A 20,373-nucleotide genomic window follows, 5' to 3' on the forward strand; every position below is an offset into this window, starting at 1 on the left:
CCCTCTCCTCCTCCGGCGTTGTGGCAAGGGTGCACGGAGACTTTCGGTCTGAAGCCGGCGGCAGGATGTGACATCAGACGCCGGACGGCTTCAGCATACATGAAGGTCCTTTTGCATTCCACGCTGGAATCCATGGTGAATACAGCACGGATGGTGTCAGCGGGCTCTCCCCTCCTCCCCCACACACCTGGACATTGGAGGGAGGAGGGCTGCAGTCCGGTCACCTATATAAGAGCCCAGGACAGGAAGACCTCTCAGGTAGGACCACTGTGTGGTGAAAATCAGCATGGAGATGTCAGCTACCTCGCGCTCTGCATCTGCAGATCCCAGCACCAACCATCGCGGCCCCGGTAAGTAGTCTGGCCCTGGGTGTCCACTCCCTGATGCAGGTTGCAATGTTATGATTCCTTCTCCCCTTTATTGTAGAGGCACAAGGAACTTGCATCAGGAAGCAAATCTAAGACTTCACACAAATGTGCAGTCGGAATGAAAAGATTGTCCTCTTCGTATAAGAAGACATTATGCAAAGAGTGCACTGAAAAAGTCATCAGGGAAGAGCAACATCCTTGATGGAAGAGATTAAGGGCTTAATCCAGCTCATGAATCAAACCTCTCTGGCCGCCCTTAACCAGCCCACACCCTTTCCTAGTGCCCCTCCTGAAGCTAAAAGGAGGAAACTTAATCCAGAGGAAGAAGGGCATGATGACTCTCAGGAGGAAACGTCGGACGAGCCTCCAGAAGAGGGTGAATTATCCCTAGACCCAGAGGCTTCCCAGCAGGAGAGATACTACTTCTCCTCAGGTGATATAGAGGAACTCCTCACAGCAGTAAGGAAGACTTTGGAAATTGAGGAAGACAGGACAGCTCAGTCCGTACAGGAAGAGATGTTTGAGGGTCTCTGTTCTAAGAAATAGCAGGTTTTACCCATTCATAAGATTATCCGGGACCTGGTCCTAGAAGATTGGGAATCCCCAGAGAAGAGGCTGACCACCTCAGCAGAGATGAAGGACAGATTCCCGGTAGACAATGAGACAGCTTCATGCTCGTCGGAAATTCCAAGAGTGGACGTCCAGATTGCTAGGTTAGCCAAAAAGACCACGCTACCATTTGAGGATGCCTCCCAGTTGAAGGACCCTCTGGAACGTAAGATGGACGGACTACTACGAAAGTCATGGGAAACGTTGGCATCTTTATTGAACACCAATGCAGTATCTACCTGTGTAGCTAGATCAATGTACCGCTGGCTGGGACAACTGGAGGAACATCTGTCCTCAGGTACTCCCAGAGAAGACATTCTAGCTTCCCTACCTCTCTTCCAGAAGGCGACAGGCTTTCTAGCAGATGCCTCTGCAGAGTCAGTAAGAGTGGCAGCAAGATCATCAGGGTTATCAAACTCAGTGAGGTGAGCACTCTGGCTAAGATCTTAGTCTGGTGATATGACTTCGAAGATGAGGTTGTGCTCTACTCCCTTCAAGGGAAGGTATGTTTGGTCCGGCGTTAGATGAACTATTAGAAAAGGCTTCAGACAAAAAGAAAAGCCTAGGAAAAGACCCTTCCGCTCTCAACAAGAACATACTCCTCAATACAGGTGGAAGGGCAGGTCGGGGCGTTGGAGTTATCCAAAAGGGGGAAAAGACAGGAATCTTTTTCTTCCCCACTTCCAAAATCAAAGAAAGCGATGCCGCTGTCACAGTGGGGGGTCGTATCTCAAACTTCCTCCCGTACTGGCAAAATATCTGCTCAGATCAATGGACCCTAAGATCAGTCAGAGACGGGATAAAGATAGTTTGTCTCATATACTCAAAGAACATTAAAAACAACATATTTATCTACGCCAAGGCTACAATCCATCCTGATGGCAGGAGTAGAAGACCTATTAATCACTAATGTAAGCTCCATAGTCCCGGAGAACAAAAGGAACAGGGAACATTATTCAAACCTATTCCTGATAAAAAAAACAAAAAAAAACAAACGGGTCTCATCGGGTCATAATCAACCTGAAGCCCCTGAATTGATATGTAGCATACAGAAGATTCAAGATGGAATCTGTCAGGTTAACAGTACCTCTGATAGGACAAGATTTCATCATGGCGACTATAGATTTACAGGATGCATATTATCACGTCCCAATCTATCCAACTTATCGAAAATTCCTAAGATTTACAGTCACCAGGGGAAAAGACATAGACCACTTCCAATTCAATCTTCACAGAGATCATGTCCGAGGTTATGGCCTACATCAGAGGACAACATATATATGCATAATCCCATACCTCGACGACCTCTTGGTAGTGGCTCCCTCAGGTCCCATACTACAAGAACATCTTCAGACGACAGTCCAGATCTTATCGTCCCTAGGCTGGATAGTGAACCACAAAAATCGGATATGGTTCCATCAACAACGAAAACATTTTTAGCAGTCCTACTAGACTCACACAGCCAGACATCTTTCTTGTCCAGACAAAAACAAATCTTGCTAACAGCAAAGATAAAGATGTCGCTGGACAAAGAGATAGTATCATTACGATGGGCCATGTCGGTACTCGGATCCATGACATCCTGCATCCAGATGGTAGCATGGGCACAAGCCCACACCAGAACACTTCAGACTCCTATCCAGGCAAACTGGGACGGATCCCCAGATTCTTTAAACCACAATACCACCGCATTTAAAGTTGTCGTTGACGTGGTGGCTATAAAAGAAGAACTTAACCAGAGGAGTCCCCTGGTCGCAAGACCCAGCAATCACTATAAGGCCGGCGTCACACTCAGCGTAGGGAAATACGGTCCGTATTTTACATGCGTAATACGCAGAAATTATCCCAAAGCAGTGATCCGTATGTCATCTGTAGGCAGGGTGTGGCAGCGTATTTTACTCATGTCATCCTCTGTATGTAATCCGTATGGCATCCGTACAGCGAGATTTTCTCGCCGGCTTGCAAAATGGACATAGAATGGATCCATGGGTTCAAATATTCGTGAAAACATATATACGGTCTATATATATATTGTCAGTGAGACGTATATATATATATATATATATATATATATATATATATATATATGTATGTATATATATATATATATATATATATATATATATATATATATACATACATATATTTATATTTCATACAGCGCTAGATAGCAGAATAGCCGGTAATTCAATTGCCGGCTTTTGCTATCTCCTTCCCAAACCCAACAGGATATGAGACATGGTTTACATACAGTAAACCTTTTCATATCCCTTTTTTTTTTGCATATTCCTCACTACTGATGTTAGTAGTGTGTGTGTGTGTGTGTGCAAAATTTGTGGGCTCTAGCTGTTAAAGTAAAGGGTTAAATTGCGAATTTAACTGGCGTGGGCTCCTGCGCAATTTTTTCCGCCAGAGTGGGAAAGCCAGTGACTGAGGGCAGATATTAATAGCCTAGAGAGGGACCATGGATATTGCCCCCCCCTGGCTAAAAATATTTGCCCCCAGCCGCCTCCTCTCTTTCATTAGCATCCCCAGCGCCTGCGCTGTAAGTTCGAAGGGCAGCGAAACTGCGCATGCCCGAAAAAAAAAGCAACCGCGCAGGCGCTGGGGACGCCAATGAAGGAAGAGGAGGTGGCGCCCGGCGCGCAGAGGCCCTGAGTGACGGCTGGGAGGCGTTTGGATTAGCCAGGAAAGACCTGCCTCCCTGGCGATTTTACAAGTATGAGGGACAAACTTCAAAAGTGATTATTGCAGCAGTGCCAGTGACCCGAACTAAAAGAGCCACCTTGTCAGAATGCAGCATTACTGCTGCACAAGGTGGCTCTTTTAGTTACAAATGCCTGTGGGGGGTGACAGGGGGTGCTTTTTCTGATTCCAGTGATTCTGAAATATTTTTTCCTTGACCCATTGTACCTTATGTTTCTGGTAATTTTAGGATGATAAATTTTGTGTTTTAGAACATGCCCAAAAACTACCAATTAACTTAGAAAGATTTGTAATTTTGAAACTTTAACCCCTTTCCAACATTGGATGTATGGCTTCCCTGTGACCCGGGTCTAATTGACCTAAGACGTATGGATACTTTGTCGATTTTGCACGCACACGAGCTCAGTGCATGATCAGCAACTTTTATCTGTCAGCGCATGCTGCATCCCCATGCTATACAAGCGATCGGCCTGTAAAAAAATGGTAGTCCCATAGTGGGACAAAGTAAAAAAGTTAGATAAAGTAAAAAAAAAAAAAAAAAAATTAAAAATAATAAAAATCTAAATATATTGTACCGACGAATTAATATTTTTTAAGAAAAAAATTAAATAAAAGTACATATATCTGGTATTGCTGCGTCCGGAACGACCTGACCTATGAAACGGTCCCACTAGTTAACTCCTTTAGTGAACAGCATAACAAAAAAATAAGTTCTGCAAAAATCAAAGCTGCCATACAGCATCATCAGCGGAGAAATAAAAAATGTATAGCTCTGTGTATAAAGCAATGCAAAAATAATTATTTTTTCTATAAAATAGTTTTTATTGTGTAAAAACACCAAAACATAAAAAATAATATATCTGTGGTATTGCTCTAATCATACTGACCCGAACAATAAAACTGCCTTATCAATTTTACCACAAGCGGAACGAAAATCCTGAATTGCTGGATTTTGTTCATTCTGTCTCCCAAAAATCGGAATGAAAAGCAATCGAAAAATATCACGGGGCTGAAAATAATAAGAAACATCAACTCGTCCTGCATAACAAGCCCTCACATGACTTTGTCGGCCAAAATTATAGCTCTCAATATATGGGGATGCAAAAACTAGTTTTGCAATTAAAAGCGTCTTTTAGTGTGTGACAGCAGCCAAACATAAAGACCCGATATAATTCGTGTCTCGCTGTAATCGCACCGACACATAGAATAAAGTAATCTGATCACTTATACCACATGAGGAACGGCGTAAAAAATAAATAAGAGCAATTCTTCACCTTTTTTGTTCAGTCTGCCTCCCAAAGATCGCAGTAAGGCTCGGCGCATGTTTATTTTGCGCTGAGTGGTTACATCGGGGTTTCCATGTAAAACTCTAAAATAAAGTGGAAGATTCCCTATAATGAGGCAGATGGAGGCCCTGTGTAAGGCCGGGGACACACACAACGTATAAAAAAACGAACGAGAATCGCACAAATGTTACCAAAACAGTGATCCGTGTGCAGTGCGAGGATGCGATTTTCTCGCATCAAATGATCCGTTTGACATCCGTGTGACATCCGTATGGCATCCGTATGGCGAGATTTTCTCACACACTTGCAAAATGAGCAAATAATGGCTGAGCCTTTCCTGTCACCTGCCCAATGCCTGAGAATTTCTCGCAAGTCACACTGATGGTCCGTGTGCGGTGCTATTTTTTCTCGCCCCCATAGACTTTCATTGGCGATTCTCGGCAGAGATACGCTGACAATCGCAGCATGCTGCGATTTCACTCGGATCCTGAATACGGCCGAGAAAATATCGGATGATGGGAGCTGCCCCATAGATTAACATTGGGACGAGCGCTATGCGATTTTTTTGTCGCATTGCACTCGTCCGTATTACGGTCTAGTGTGACCCCGGCCTAAGCCATAAGATCTGTGATCCGGCGGTGCCTGTCTTTTTAGGATTGCAAAAAAGTGCTGTCGGCCACAGTTTTGTGCACGTCTGAAAAGGACACTGCCGAACAGAGGCCAGACGGAGTCCAGAGTAACTCTGCTCCCTCATTATAGAGAATAGATCCCTCAGGGGTTTCATCTGTCACGTCACTTGGAGATTTAGATGGAAACCCCAAAGTAAGTGCTCCGCATAGAGTGTCGGATAAATGTGATTCCAAACGTCAGAGGAGTATCTAGGTTTTCTGGCACCCGGGGCAAGAATTCAGTTTGGTGACCCCCCTCCCCCTCAGCACATACGCGATTTGCACACTTAGTCATGCGCCAACGAGCTGCTCTCCCTAATTCTCTCAATGTTAGAGCTTAATCCTGACAGGATATTACAGTCAAATAAGGCAGCACACTGCGGCTCTAAAACATGCAAACATGAAACATGAAAAATTGAACTGCATTACTGCACTAGAAATATGAAAAAATTAGAGCGTTTAGCGCATAAATTGGCCAATTCATGTGTACCTGGCAGCCACATTAGGGCACAATAAAAAAGTTAGGATATTACACATTGTTAGGACTGGCTACAGGGCTTCATTTTATAATTAAAGGGTGCGTCCAGGTTTGAGATGAAAGTCTGCAGTCATTCTATGTGACTACAGGCTTCTGAATTCTCACAGCGCAAGCACTGCACACTTTTAGAATTCTCCCTTGCCGCTGGCCAGAGTGGACGGTCATGACAGCACAAGTATGTGATTTGGATACTTCTGGCCACATTCCAACTAGATGTGCCCGGCCTCAGTCAATTAATTTTCATTGAATGAGGCCACACATGTCTAGTCAGCACGTGACCACATGTATGTAAATCACCAACATCAGAGAATTATGATAGCAGTGTGCACTGTGAGAATTCAGAAGTCTGCAGTCACATAGTATGACTGCAGACTCATCACAACCTTGGAAATCCCCTTTAATGTTCCTAACATAAATAAAAATATGAGAATTAGTATCACAAAAAAAAACACATTTACATCCAGGCACCTGATAGATGACGTTGTTTCTGGAGTCGCCTCTTTCTTTTCATCTTCATCTTGTCCAGATGCCATGTTGACTCTTCTCATCCACCGGCAGAGCTCGTTTCTGCAGACTTCCATCTTCTCCTGTCTTCTGCAGCACATCCCGACACAACACCCTTAAAGATAGCAGTGTTATTATAATGCTCCGGAATAAAAATATCTCCCCTAGGCTGAGCCCCTGAGTAAATAATTGCCCCTCACTTTATTCCCAGCACATAATATGACCCTCACTGTCCCTGTTATGGTACATGCCATCCACACTGCCCTTTCTCTTTTCCATACTTCACACTGCCTTCTCTTTCTGTGTCCCTCCTAGAGAGCCCAGTCTCTCTACTGTGCCCCTTCATTACACTCCTCCTACTTGGCATACTGTCTCCTTGCTGTTACTCTCACACTACTTAGTATCTATTGTGCCGACTCACACTTTCCTCCCCCCATACTGTCTGCACACATTTCTAATAGCCTCCTCATGTACATCCCCCCTGCTAACTATACTATTTCCTCACTTATTTACCCCTTTGCTCTCCATATTTCCTCCTCACACATTCCCCCGACTCCCCATACTGTGTCCTGACACATCCCATCACCCTCGCTCCCAATACTGTGTCGGCACACATTTTTCCCTTCGCTACTGTGTCCACCCCCATCTCCCCACTCACCCCCACAGAATATATCCACTCCCCTTCCGACAGAATAAATCCATCCCCCTCCACACAGAATAAATGCACCCTGCCCCACACATGCTAAATAAATTCCCGCCCCCCCCACATACACACTGAATAAATCCCCCACACACACTGACTAAATACCCACACACACACTGAATAAATCCCCCCCACACACTCTGAATAAATCCCCCCACACACACTGAATAAATCCCCCCCCCCCCCCACACACACACACACACACTGAATAAATCCCCCCACACACACACTTAATAAATCCCCCACACGCATTGAATAAATCCCCCCCACACACACTGAATAAATCCCCCCCACACACACTGAATAAATCCCCCCACATACACTGAATAAATCCCCCCACACACTGAATAAATCCCCCCACACACTGAATAATATTCCTTCACTTCTGAGCTTTACACTGTGACTGAAAATTATTTCCCGGTTTAAGTAAGGTAGTGGCGCATTTAGGAAAAAATGGACCTCCGTTTGTTGTAAAGAAATTTCCCTTTAGCACACTGAATAAATCCCACCCACACACATACTGAATAAATCCCCCCCACACACACACTGAATAAATCCCCCACACACACACTGAATAAATACCCCCAACACACACACAATTAATAAATTCCTGAACCTCCCTTCCATACACTCTGAATAAATCCCCCACACACACACTGAATAAATCCCCCCACACTGAATAAATCCCCCCACACACACCGACTAAATACCCCCCCACACACTGAATAATTCCCCCCCCACACACACAATGAATAAATTCCTGAACCTCCCTTCCATGGACTCTGAATTAATCCCCCCCCACACACTGAATAAATACCCCCACACACTGAATAAATCCCCCCAACTCACTGAATAAATCCCCCCCACACACACTGAATAAATCCCCCCACACACACTAACTAAATACCCCCACACACACTGAATAAATCCCCCCCACACACTGAATAAATACCCCCACACACTGAATAAATCCCCCCCAACTCACTGAATAAATCCCCCCCACACACACTGAATAAATCCCCCCACACACACTAACTAAATACCCCCACACACACTGAATAAATCCCCCCCACACACACTGAATAAATCCCCCCCACACACACTGAATTAATCCCCCCACACACACACTGAATAAATCCCCCCCACACACACACTGAATAAATCCCCCCCACACACACACACACACACACACTGAATAAATCCCCCCACACACACACTTAATAAATCCCCCACACGCATTGAATAAATCCCCCCCACACACACTGAATAAATCCCCCCCACACACACTGAATAAATCCCCCCACATACACTGAATAAATCCCCCCACACACTGAATAAATCCCCCCACACACTGAATAATATTCCTTCACTTCTGAGCTTTACACTGTGACTGAAAATTATTTCCCGGTTTAAGTAAGGTAGTGGCGCATTTAGGAAAAAATGGACCTCCGTTTGTTGTAAAGAAATTTCCCTTTAGCACACTGAATAAATCCCACCCACACACATACTGAATAAATCCCCCCCACACACACACTGAATAAATCCCCCACACACACACTGAATAAATACCCCCAACACACACACAATGAATAAATTCCTGAACCTCCCTTCCATACACTCTGAATAAATCCCCCACACACACACTGAATAAATCCCCCCACACTGAATAAATCCCCCCCACACACACCGACTAAATACCCCCCCACACACTGAATAATTCCCCCCCCACACACACAATGAATAAATTCCTGAACCTCCCTTCCATGGACTCTGAATTAATCCCCCCCCCCCACACACTGAATAAATACCCCCACACACTGAATAAATCCCCCCAACTCACTGAATAAATCCCCCCCACACACACTGAATAAATCCCCCCACACACACTAACTAAATACCCCCACACACACTGAATAAATCCCCCCCACACACTGAATAAATACCCCCACACACTGAATAAATCCCCCCAACTCACTGAATAAATCCCCCCCACACACACTGAATAAATCCCCCCACACACACTAACTAAATACCCCCACACACACTGAATAAATCCCCCCCACACACACTGAATAAATCCCCCCCACACACACTGAATTAATCCCCCCACACACACACTGAATAAATCCCCCCCACACACACACTGAATAAATCCCCCACACACAAACTGAATAAATCCCCCCTACACACACTGAATACATCCCCCCACACACACTCTGAATAAATCCCCCCCACACACACACACTGATTAAATCCCCCCCCCACACACACTGAATAAAGCCCCCCCACACACACTGAATAAATCCACACACTGAATAAATCCCCCCAACACACACACACACACAATGAATAAATCCCTGAACCTCCCTTCCATACACTCTGAATAAATCCCCCCACACACACTGAATAAATCCCCACACACACTGAATAAATCCCCCCACACACACTGAATAAATCCTCCCACACACTGAATAAATCCCCCCCCAGACACACTGAATAAATCCTCCCCCACACACTGAATAAATCCCCTCCACACACTGAATATATCCCCCCCCCACACTGAATAAATCCCCCCACACACACTGAATAAATCCCCCACACACACACACTGAATAAATCCCCCCACACACACACTGAATAAATCCCCACACACACACTGAATAAATCCCCCACACACACTGAATAAATCCCCCCCACACACACTGAATAAATCCCCCCCACACACTGAATAAATCCCCCCAACACACACACACAATTAATAAATTCCTGAACCTCCCTTCCATACACTCTGAATAAATCCCCCCACACACACTGAATAAATCCCCACACACACTGAATAAATCCCCTCACACACACTGAATAAATCCTCCCACACACTGAATAAATCTCCCCCACACACACTGAATAAATCCCCCCCACACACTGAATAAATCCCCCCCACACACACTTAATAAATCCCCCACACACTGAATAAATCCCCCCACACACACTGAATAAATCCCCCCATACACACTGAATAAATCCCCCCCACACACACACTGAATAAATCCCCCCACACACACACTGAATAAATCCCCCCCACACACACTGAATAAATCCCCCCACACACACTGAATAAATCCCCCCCACACACACACTGAATAAATCCCCCCCACACACACTGAATAAATCCCCCCCACACACACTGAATAAATCCCCCCACACACACTGAATAAATCCCCCCAACACACACACACAATGAATAAATTCCTGAACCTCCCTTCCATGCACTCTGAATAAATCCCCCCCACACTCACTGAATAAATTCCCCCCACACACTGAATAAATTCCCCCACACACACACTGAATAAATTCCCCACACACACTGAATAAATCCCCCCACACACACTGAATAAATCCCCCCACACACTGAATAAACCCCTCCCCCACACACACACTGAATAAATCCCCCTACACACACTGAATAAATCCCCACACACACACTGAATAAATCCCCCCAACACACACACACACAATGAATAAATTCCTGAACCTCCCTTCCATGCACTCTGAATAAATTCCCCCCACACACTGAATAAATTCCCCCACACACACACTGAATAAATTCCCCACACACACTGAATAAATCCCCCCACACACACTGAATAAATCCCCCCACACACTGAATAAACGCCCCCCCCACACACACTGAATAAATCCCCCCACACACTGAATAAACGCCCCCCCCCCTACACACACTGAATAAATCCCCCTACACACACTGAATAAATCCCCACACACACACTGAATAAATCCCCCCAACACACACACATAATGAATAAATTCCTGAACCTCCCTTCCATACACTCTGAATAAATCCCCCCCACACATACTTAATAAATTCCCCCCACACACTGAATAAATTCCCCCCACACACTCCGAATAAATCCCCCCACACACACTGAATAAATCCCCCACACACACTGAATAAATCCCCCCACACACACTCTGACTAAACCCCCCCCACACACACTGAATAAATCTCCCCCCCCTACACACACTGAATAAATCCCCCCACACACTGAATAATATTCCTTCACTTCTGAGCTTTACACTGTGACTGAAAAATATTGCCCGGTTTAAGTAAGGTATCGGCGCACTTAGGAAAAAATGGACCTCCATTTGTTGTAAAGAAATTTCCCTTTAGCACTTAGTAAAATTAAAAACTTGGCGCTAAAACATTTTAGTGGTAAAAATGTTATTTATTCTTTCTTCACCACTCAATAGTATAAAATTATGTGAGTCACTTGTGGACTCAGAATGATCACTGCACCCCCCCATGAATTCATTGGGGGGGAGTAGTTTTTAATATGAGTTCACATATGGGGGGTTTCTGTTGTTCTGGTACCTCAGGGGCTCTGCAATGTGACATGGCCCCCTCAAATCATTCCAGCAAAATCCCTTGTGAGCTTTGAACTGGGCCTCAAAAGCAGTATTCCTTCAAATATTGGGTATCGGCGTAATTGAGAGAAATTGCACAACAAATTATATGGTGCAATTATTCTTGTTACCTTTGTGAAAATAAGAAAAATTGGGGCTAAAATAACATTTTTTGCTGGGAAAATGGGATTATTTTACTTTCATGGCTCAACGTTATAAACTTCTGTGAAGCACCTGGGAGTTAAGGTACTCACCACAAATCTAAATACATTCCTTGAGGGGTCTCGTTTCCAAAATGGGGTCACTTGTTGGGGGTTTCCACTGTTTAGGCACATCATGGGCTCTCCAAACAGGACATGGCATCCGCTAATGATTCCAGGAAATTTTACATTAAAAAAGTCATATGACGCTCCTTCTATTCCAAATCCTGACGTGCACCCAAACAGTAGCTTTCTCCGTCATATGGGGTATCAGCATACTCGGTACAAATTGCACTACAAATTGTATGTTACAATTTCTCCTGTTACCCTTATGAAAATGCAAAATTTGGGGCTAAAAACATATTTAATTATTGTATTGTTACTTATGACTGTTACTGTTGTGTTTGAAACTGTTAAACTTTAAAGCGCTGCGGAATATGGTGGCGCTATATAAAGATTATTATTATATTGGATAATGTGTTGGATAATGTTGTTTTTTTTTCATTTTCACGGCTCAACGTTATAAACTTCTGTGAAGCACCTCAGGGTTCAAGGTGCTCAATACACATCTAGATAAGTTCCCTCAGGGGTCTAGTTTCCAAAATTGTGTCACTTGTGGGGAATTTTGACTGTTTAAACACCTCATAAGCTAATTGTTCCAGCAAATTTTGCATTCAAAAAGTCCAACGGCGCTCCTTTCCTTCCAAGCTCTGCCGTGCTCCCAAACAGTGGTTTTCCCCCAAATATTGGGTATCAGCATGCTCAGGAGAAATTGCACAATAAATTTTGTGGTCCATTTTTCCTGTTACACTTGAAAATAAAAAAAATTGGGTCTAAATAAAAAAAATTTGTGAAAAAAAGGTTAAATGTTCAATTTTTTTCCACATTCCAAATATTCCTGTGAAGCACCTGAAGGGTTAATAAACTTCTTGAATGTGGTTTTGAGCACCATGAAGGGTGCAGTTTTTATAAAGTTGTCCCTTTTGGGTACTTTCTATGGTATAGACTCCTCAAAGTCACTTGTGATGTGGTCCCTAAAAAAAATGATTTTGTAAACTTTTTTTGGAAAAATGAGAAATTGCTGGTTAACTTTTAGCCTTTATAACTTCCCAATTTTTTGCTGATTAAACTAGGGGTCACTTGTTGGGGGTTTCCACTAATTAGGCACATCATGGGCTCTCCAAACAGGACATGGCATCCGCTAATGATTCCAGGAAATTTTACATTAAAAAAGTCATATGACGCTCCTTCTATTCCAAATCCTGACGTGCACCCAAACAGTAGCTTTCTCCGTCATATGGGGTATCAGCGTACTCGGTACAAATTGCACTACAAATTGTATGTTACAATTTCTCCTGTTACCCTTATGAAAATGCAAAATTTGGGGCTAAAAACATATTTAATTATTGTATTGTTACTTATGACTGTTACTGTTGTGTTTGAAACTGTTAAACTTCAAAGCGCTGCGGAATATGGTGGCGCTATATAAAGATTATTATTATATTGGATAATGTGTTGGATAATGTTGTTGTTTTTTTTTCATTTTCACGGCTCAACGTTATAAACTTCTGTGAAGCACCTCAGGGTTCAAGGTGCTCAATACACATCTAGATAAGTTCCCTCAGGGGTCTAGTTTCCAAAATTGTGTCACTTGTGGGGAATTTTGACTGTTTAAACACCTCAGAAGCTAATTGTTCCAGCAAATTTTGCATTCAAAAAGTCCAACGGCGCTCCTTTCCTTCCAAGCTCTGCCGTGCTCCCAAACAGTGGTTTTCCCCCAAATATTGGGTATCAGCATGCTCAGGAGAAATTGCACAATAAATTTTGTGGTCCATTTTTCCTGTTACACTTGAAAATAAAAAAAATTGGGTCTAAATAAAAAAATTTTGTGAAAAAAAGATTAAATGTTCAATTTTTTTCCACATTCCAAATATTCCTGTGAAGCACCTGAAGGGTTAATAAACTTCTTGAATGTGGTTTTGAGCACCATGAAGGGTGCAGTTTTTATAAAGTTGTCCCTTTTGGGTACTTTCTATGGTATAGACTCCTCAAAGTCACTTGTGATGTGGTCCCTAAAAAAAATGATTTTGTAAACTTTTTTTGGAAAAATGAGAAATTGCTGGTTAACTTTTAGCCTTTATAACTTCCCAATTTTTTGCTGATTAAACTAGACATGTGGGAAATGTTATTTGTTAACTATTTTGTGTGACACATCATCTGATTTGATACAGGGCATACAAATTCAAAGTTTGAAAATTGCAAAATTTTCCACATTTTTGCCAAATTTCTGTTTTTTTTTCACTAGCACAGGTTATAGCAAAGAAATTTTACCACTTTCATGAAGTACAATATGTCACGTAAAAACAGTCTCAGAATCAGAGGGATCCATTGAAGCATTTCTGAGTTATTACCACATAAAGTGACTGGTCAGAATTGTAAAAATTGGCCCGGTCATTAACGTGTAAACCACCTAGGGAGGTAAAGAGGTTAAATGTGTATTCTCCTTAATCACATAGTGATACCACACAAAAATAGTTTATAAATAATGTTTACCATATTTCTTCAAGTCGGCAGCATTTTTCCAATATCCCCTTTGTTTATTCAACAAGCTTCTTATTTTTTTTCTTATGATAGAAGGATTACAAGTTTATCAACAAGTTTTTACATATTCAATTAAAATTAGAAAACTAATTTTTTGAGTAACAAATCACTTTTGAAATTACTACGAAGGACTTAGATTAGATAGTTGCAGTCTTCGTAGTATCAAAAACTACATTGAGGAATTAACACGAAGACGAATTCAAAATTATTGCTTTTTTCCACTAAAATGATTATTTAGCCTCAATTTTTTCCATTTTCACAAAGATTAATAGGAAGCAAATGCACCTTACTAATTATTTTCAAACTTCTCCTCAATCTGACAATATCCTATATACGGAAGGAGCTCCATTTAGCTTTTTGAACACAGACATTCTGTCACGGGTTTACCGCGACAGAGAGGAGCCAGAAGACTGCAGGGTCTGATTTCTCCTACTCCGGCACTGAATAAAAGCACTTCACCTTCATATTAAAGTTTTCCTTCATTAAGGTGCTCAGCTGTGCACTGTTAGCCACTCCTTTCTCCTATATAAACTGGGTCCTCTCATTGTCAGAGCTAGCGCATGCTGCATGGTTGGAGGTTGTTGTTGGTTGGTAGGAAGGCGTTTGGTGGATTTATCTGTGACTGTTGCTAGATTTTGAGTGTGTGATAATTCCCTTTCTTTTTCTACTCCTCCACTCCCCTGTGCATTCCTCTGTTGTCTGTGTTTTTATATTTGGTATTTTTCGTTATCACTGTTTGTATTACTGTTAGTCAGGTTGGTGTATTATGGTACACTACTACTCCCGTCTTCCCTGAGTGAGGGAAGGGTACAGACTGTGGGCGGATTCAGGAGCTAAGGCAAGATATGTGTTGTGAATTCAGCTTTTTGGCTCCCTCCGGTGGTTGTAGAGGGTAATGCAGTTGTGCCTGGACTGCAGGAGTGGACAGGTGTATCTACTAATTGCAAAACTGACTAGGGTATATAGCTTTGCAGGATCCTTTAGTCAGTGCCAGTTGTCCATTGTTCTGGAATGATTCACTTCCCTGCTGGTCTCTCCAGTTTGCTGTGCTTTTCTACAAAGATAAGTCCTGGTTTGGTTTTTGCTGTCCACCTGCAGTGGACTTTATAGTTCTGTACATTTTCATGTTTTTGTTTTGTCCAGCTTAGTCTGTGAAGGATTTTTTGCAGCCTAGATATTTCTCTGGAGATGCAGATATACCCCCCATGTCTTTAGTCAGATGTGGTGATCCGTATTTTCTGCGGTGGATATTTTCTAGTGTTTTTATACTGACCACATAGTACTCTGTTCTATTCTTTCTTTTTAGCTAGTATAGCCTCCTATGCTAAAATCTGATTTCATATCTGCGTATGTAATTTCCCTCTCCTCTCACAGTCAATATTTGTGGGGGGCTATCTATCCTTTGGGGATTTTCTCTGAGGCAAGATAGGTTTCCTGTTTCTGTCTTTAGGGGTAGTTAGATCTTAGGCTGTGCCGGGGGGTCTAGGGAGTGTTAGGTACCCCCCACGGCTACTTCTAGTTGCGCTGCTAGGTTCAGGGTTTGCGGTCAGTACAGGGACCACCTTCTCCAGAGTCCGTCTCATGCTACTCCTAGGCCACCAGATCATAACAGTATGTGACCTTGGTGTCTTTGCCATCAGAAGTAATCCGGGGAAAAGGGCGAGCTAGGGCACCCCCTAGTGTTAGGGACAGGGAATGAGCCTCTGCTCCTGTGACATCTGACAAGAGTCGTGACATATCCTTGGAATAGTTTGCAGGCACAATGTAACTGGTTCACTGTAAATTGTCACCTGGCAGCTCAAAAGATGGCTACTAGAAACAGGCTTGGCACCAACTACTTTATTTTCCAGATCCCAGGGATTACCTTACTTTTCTCCCTTATACATAGATCTGAACTTATACTGAGACCCATAGGCTGAGTCCATGGAGTTAGCTGCTGTTTGGTGGTGCGAAATGGCAAGAAGTCAGGTTGCCGGGTCAGAACCAGAAGGACAGAGAAAATACATAATCAGAACACACAAGAGTAGTCCGTAAAAAGGTCAGAGTCACAACAAGATTCAAATACACAAGCCTGGAGCTGAGCACAGAGGACTGAACCAGAGAAGGACAAGGTTGTATCTAGCATCTTCCAGCAATATAATTTGAGCTTTATTAGGGTGTGGTGCTTTCTAATTGGCTATAGCAGGGAGATGATTACTACTAGACTACACCCATACTGCAAAACTGGATGATATTACAGGTCCTGGCCACCCTTATCTTAGTGGCTGGACAAAGCCTGCTCCGTTTAGAGCTTCTGGTTCCTGTCTCTTCTATCATGAGCATCACCGCAGGATGAACGAGGCGGCGCCTGACTATAGAAGCAGATGTCGCAGAAGCAGATCCCAGAGGAAATGGGACATACCTTTTGCAGAAACCCTCATGTGACAGAATGGCAGAAAACCCCATAAAGTGACTCCATTTTGGAAATTATAACTCTGTGAATTTATCTATAGGAGTAGTGACTATTTTGACTCAGCAGGCACTTTTCTGAAATTATCATGCAGTGGATGTTGGAGAGTGAAAATTGCAAATATGCCATTTTATTAGTGAATAAAAAGTATTTTCCTCATCATCTTTTCTGAAGAATTGATTCCCACCAGCAGCACAGCCCACCCCTGTGTTTATCCAACTGGATCTACTATATCCTGGAGCAGCAGCTATTTTTCTTCATGCCTACGTAGGAGTTGTGACTATCAACTGCTTGAGTGTAACCAGCACTCTCCTACTCTCACTCAATAGGGTATCACCCTATTGTGCACTTTGATTCCCACTTCTAGATTGACACATTTTATTACCCAACACATAGTGCTCAGTATGTACTCGAGAGAAACGCATATCTTAAATTGTGGGTTCTTCTCCCTTCAGCAATGCCAAATACATGAATGCTAAATGTGGTTTGGGCAAGTTTCAGAAGTGAGGGAGATATTTGCCTTTTGGAGATTGTATTTTGCTGGAATGCTTTATGGAAGTCATGCTGCTTTTCAAGAGTCTTTGAGTCACCAACAATGTGGAAACGTCTGTTTTTCCATTTACATTGATGGGACTTGTTTTTTGTGGAATGAGTAGAAGTTTTTAATAGTATCATTTTCGACTACATAACATTTTTGGTGGCTTTTTATTCTAATATTTGGGGGCAGAATGAACAAACAGTTCAACATAACGCTTTACTGATTATTGCCATGAGTTCTACCATTACTGTGATCCTCATTGTCTTGGTGAATAATTCAATGGAAATTTGAATTAGAAATGTTGAAAGATATAGATTTCGATGATAGTTTATTCAAAAATAATTTGTTTTGGTTTTTTTTGGCAGATGACTGTACTAGAAGATCAGAGAGAATTTTTAAACAAGTTTACACTGAGATTACACAGGATACAATTGAAGTGGATGCCATTACTCCAGCTACACCATCATCGATTCACCGCAAAGATCTATCATCTGATCCTTTGAAATCGGTCCTATCTTCTGATTCACAACAGACTACTAATACAAATAAAAGTCACAAAAGAGACATTAAAAAACAAACTGATCTTAAAGCAAAGAAGACATTTTCACATTCAGAACATGGAAATAGTTTTCCCCTTAAAACATCTTTTGTTAAACATCAAAAAAGTCACACAGAGGAAAAGAGCTTTTCTTGTTCCTGCTGTGGGAAATATTTTAACCGGAAATCAGATCTTATTAGGCATGAGAGAATTCACACTGGAGAGAAACCATATTCTTGTTTAGAATGTGGGAAATGTTTTGCACAGCAATCAATTCTTGTTAGTCACCAGAGAACTCACACAGGGGAGAAAAAATATTTATGTTCAGAATGTGAGAAATATTTTAGTCAGAAATCAGATCTTATTAGGCATGAGAGAATTCACACTGGGGAGAAACCATATTCTTGTTTAGAATGTGGGAAATGTTTTGCACAGCAATCAATTCTTGTTAGTCACCAGAGAACTCACACAGGGGAGAAACGATATTTATGTTCAGAATGTGAGAAATATTTTAACCGGAAATCAGATCTTATTAGGCATGAGAGAATTCACACTGGGGAGAAACCATATTCTTGTTTAGAATGTGGGAAAGGTTTTACACAGCAATCAATTCTTGTTAGTCACCAGAGAACTCACACAGGGGAGAAACAATACTTATGTTCACAATGTGGGAAATACTTTAACCGGAAATCGTCTCTGGTTACGCACCAGAGAATTCACACAGGGGAAAAGCCTTTTTTCTGTTCAGAATGTGGGAGAAGTTTTAGAGAGAAATCATATCTTATCTCACATCACAGAACTCACATAGGGGAGAAACAATATTTATGTTCAGAATGTGGGAAATATTTTAACCGGAAAGCGCATCTTGTTACGCACCAGAGAATTCACACAGGGGAAAAGCCTTTTTTCTGTTCAGATTGTGGGAGAAGTTTTACAGAGAAATCACATCTTATCGCACATCAGAGAATTCACACAGGGGAGAAACAATATTTATGTTCAGAATGTGGGAAATACTTTAGCCGGAAATCGATTCTTGCTAAGCACCAGAGAATTCACACAGGTGAGAAGCCATTTTCATGTTCAGAATGTGGGATGTATTTTAACCGAAAATCGACTCTTGTTAAGCACCTGAGAACTCACACAGGGGAAAAGCCTTTTACATGTTTAGAATGTGGGAAAGGCTATGCAGATAAATCAAGTTTTGTTACACACCAGAGAATTCACACAGGGGAGAAGCCTTTTTCATAAAGTGGGAAAGTTTTAACCAAGAATGATAGAATTTCAGAAATGATTTACTTGAAAATTATATTTTGTTGACCATCAAAAATGACTTGCACGGGGAGAACTTATATATTTTATCGACAAATTGTAAAAGTAAATATAGTAGACTAAACAAGAAAGAAATTAGTTAAAAACTTACCATATTCCAGTTTCGAAGTTCCCGAATCCAAGAGAAAGATAACATTCTGATTTGCCAATCATCCCTGTTTTGTAGACTTTGGAGATGAAGCATCTTCAGCATCGGCTCTTTACTGCCACACAAGGTCTTTGAACACATTTTCTATTATTTTAAATACTGCAGTTTGGATAAAAAGAAAAAGTATTTGAGAGCATAAATAAAATAGTGGGAAAAAATACCACTTTTTTCAATCACATATTTTTTATCATGTTTTTTTAAAAAGGGAAATTAAAATAAAATGTCCTTAATCACCTTTTCTTTTCTCCCAAACCAAAAATACTAGGGTAAAATTATCTATATAGAGACCCCATGTATAGAAATATTAGGTCTACAGCAACATCACCTATTAGATACAGAAGAATAGCGCTATCTCCGTAGTGCTTTATGCAACAATATATTGATGAGACAAGGTCCTCATTTTTAGGCAGTTTCCATTATATTCATATGAATGAGATCAATGAGTCTCATTATACCAAGTAGAGAAGCTCCAGGGACAAAGACCTCATCTTTTACTAACACGCTGGTGGCTAGGCACAGTGCCCGGATCCTCTAATTTTTGGCTCTGGCGTTTCTGTTTGAATAACTCACTTTCTCATACAGTCCTGTAGTAATTACTTTGTTCATTACTTTTTGTATGAGGGTTCATCTGAATCCATCTGAATGGAATTAATTTATGTGCAAGAAACAGTAAATGTCCTACTGCAGTTTTACGGTGTGTGTCCAGTGTCCGTTCTTTGTTCCGTTATAAAATACCTTGGTGTCTCCAACCAAACCTGCTGGTTATGAT

The 20,373-nt window shown here is 42.0% G+C and overlaps 1 protein-coding gene across 1 annotated transcript in view; it reads left to right on the forward strand.

The window, feature by feature from the left end:
• LOC138663827 (zinc finger protein 271-like) overlaps positions 1–20,373 on the forward strand; it is a 100,924-nt gene that overhangs the window by 21,730 nt on the left and 58,821 nt on the right. The window contains exon 7 of the mRNA XM_069750171.1: positions 17,955–19,367. Coding sequence (XP_069606272.1) covers positions 17,955–19,367 — 1,413 coding nt within the window. The remainder of the gene's footprint in view (positions 1–17,954; positions 19,368–20,373) is intronic.

Source organism: Ranitomeya imitator, chromosome 2, assembly GCF_032444005.1.
Source record: "Ranitomeya imitator isolate aRanImi1 chromosome 2, aRanImi1.pri, whole genome shotgun sequence".
In the NCBI taxonomy this organism is placed as follows: domain Eukaryota; kingdom Metazoa; phylum Chordata; class Amphibia; order Anura; family Dendrobatidae; genus Ranitomeya; species Ranitomeya imitator.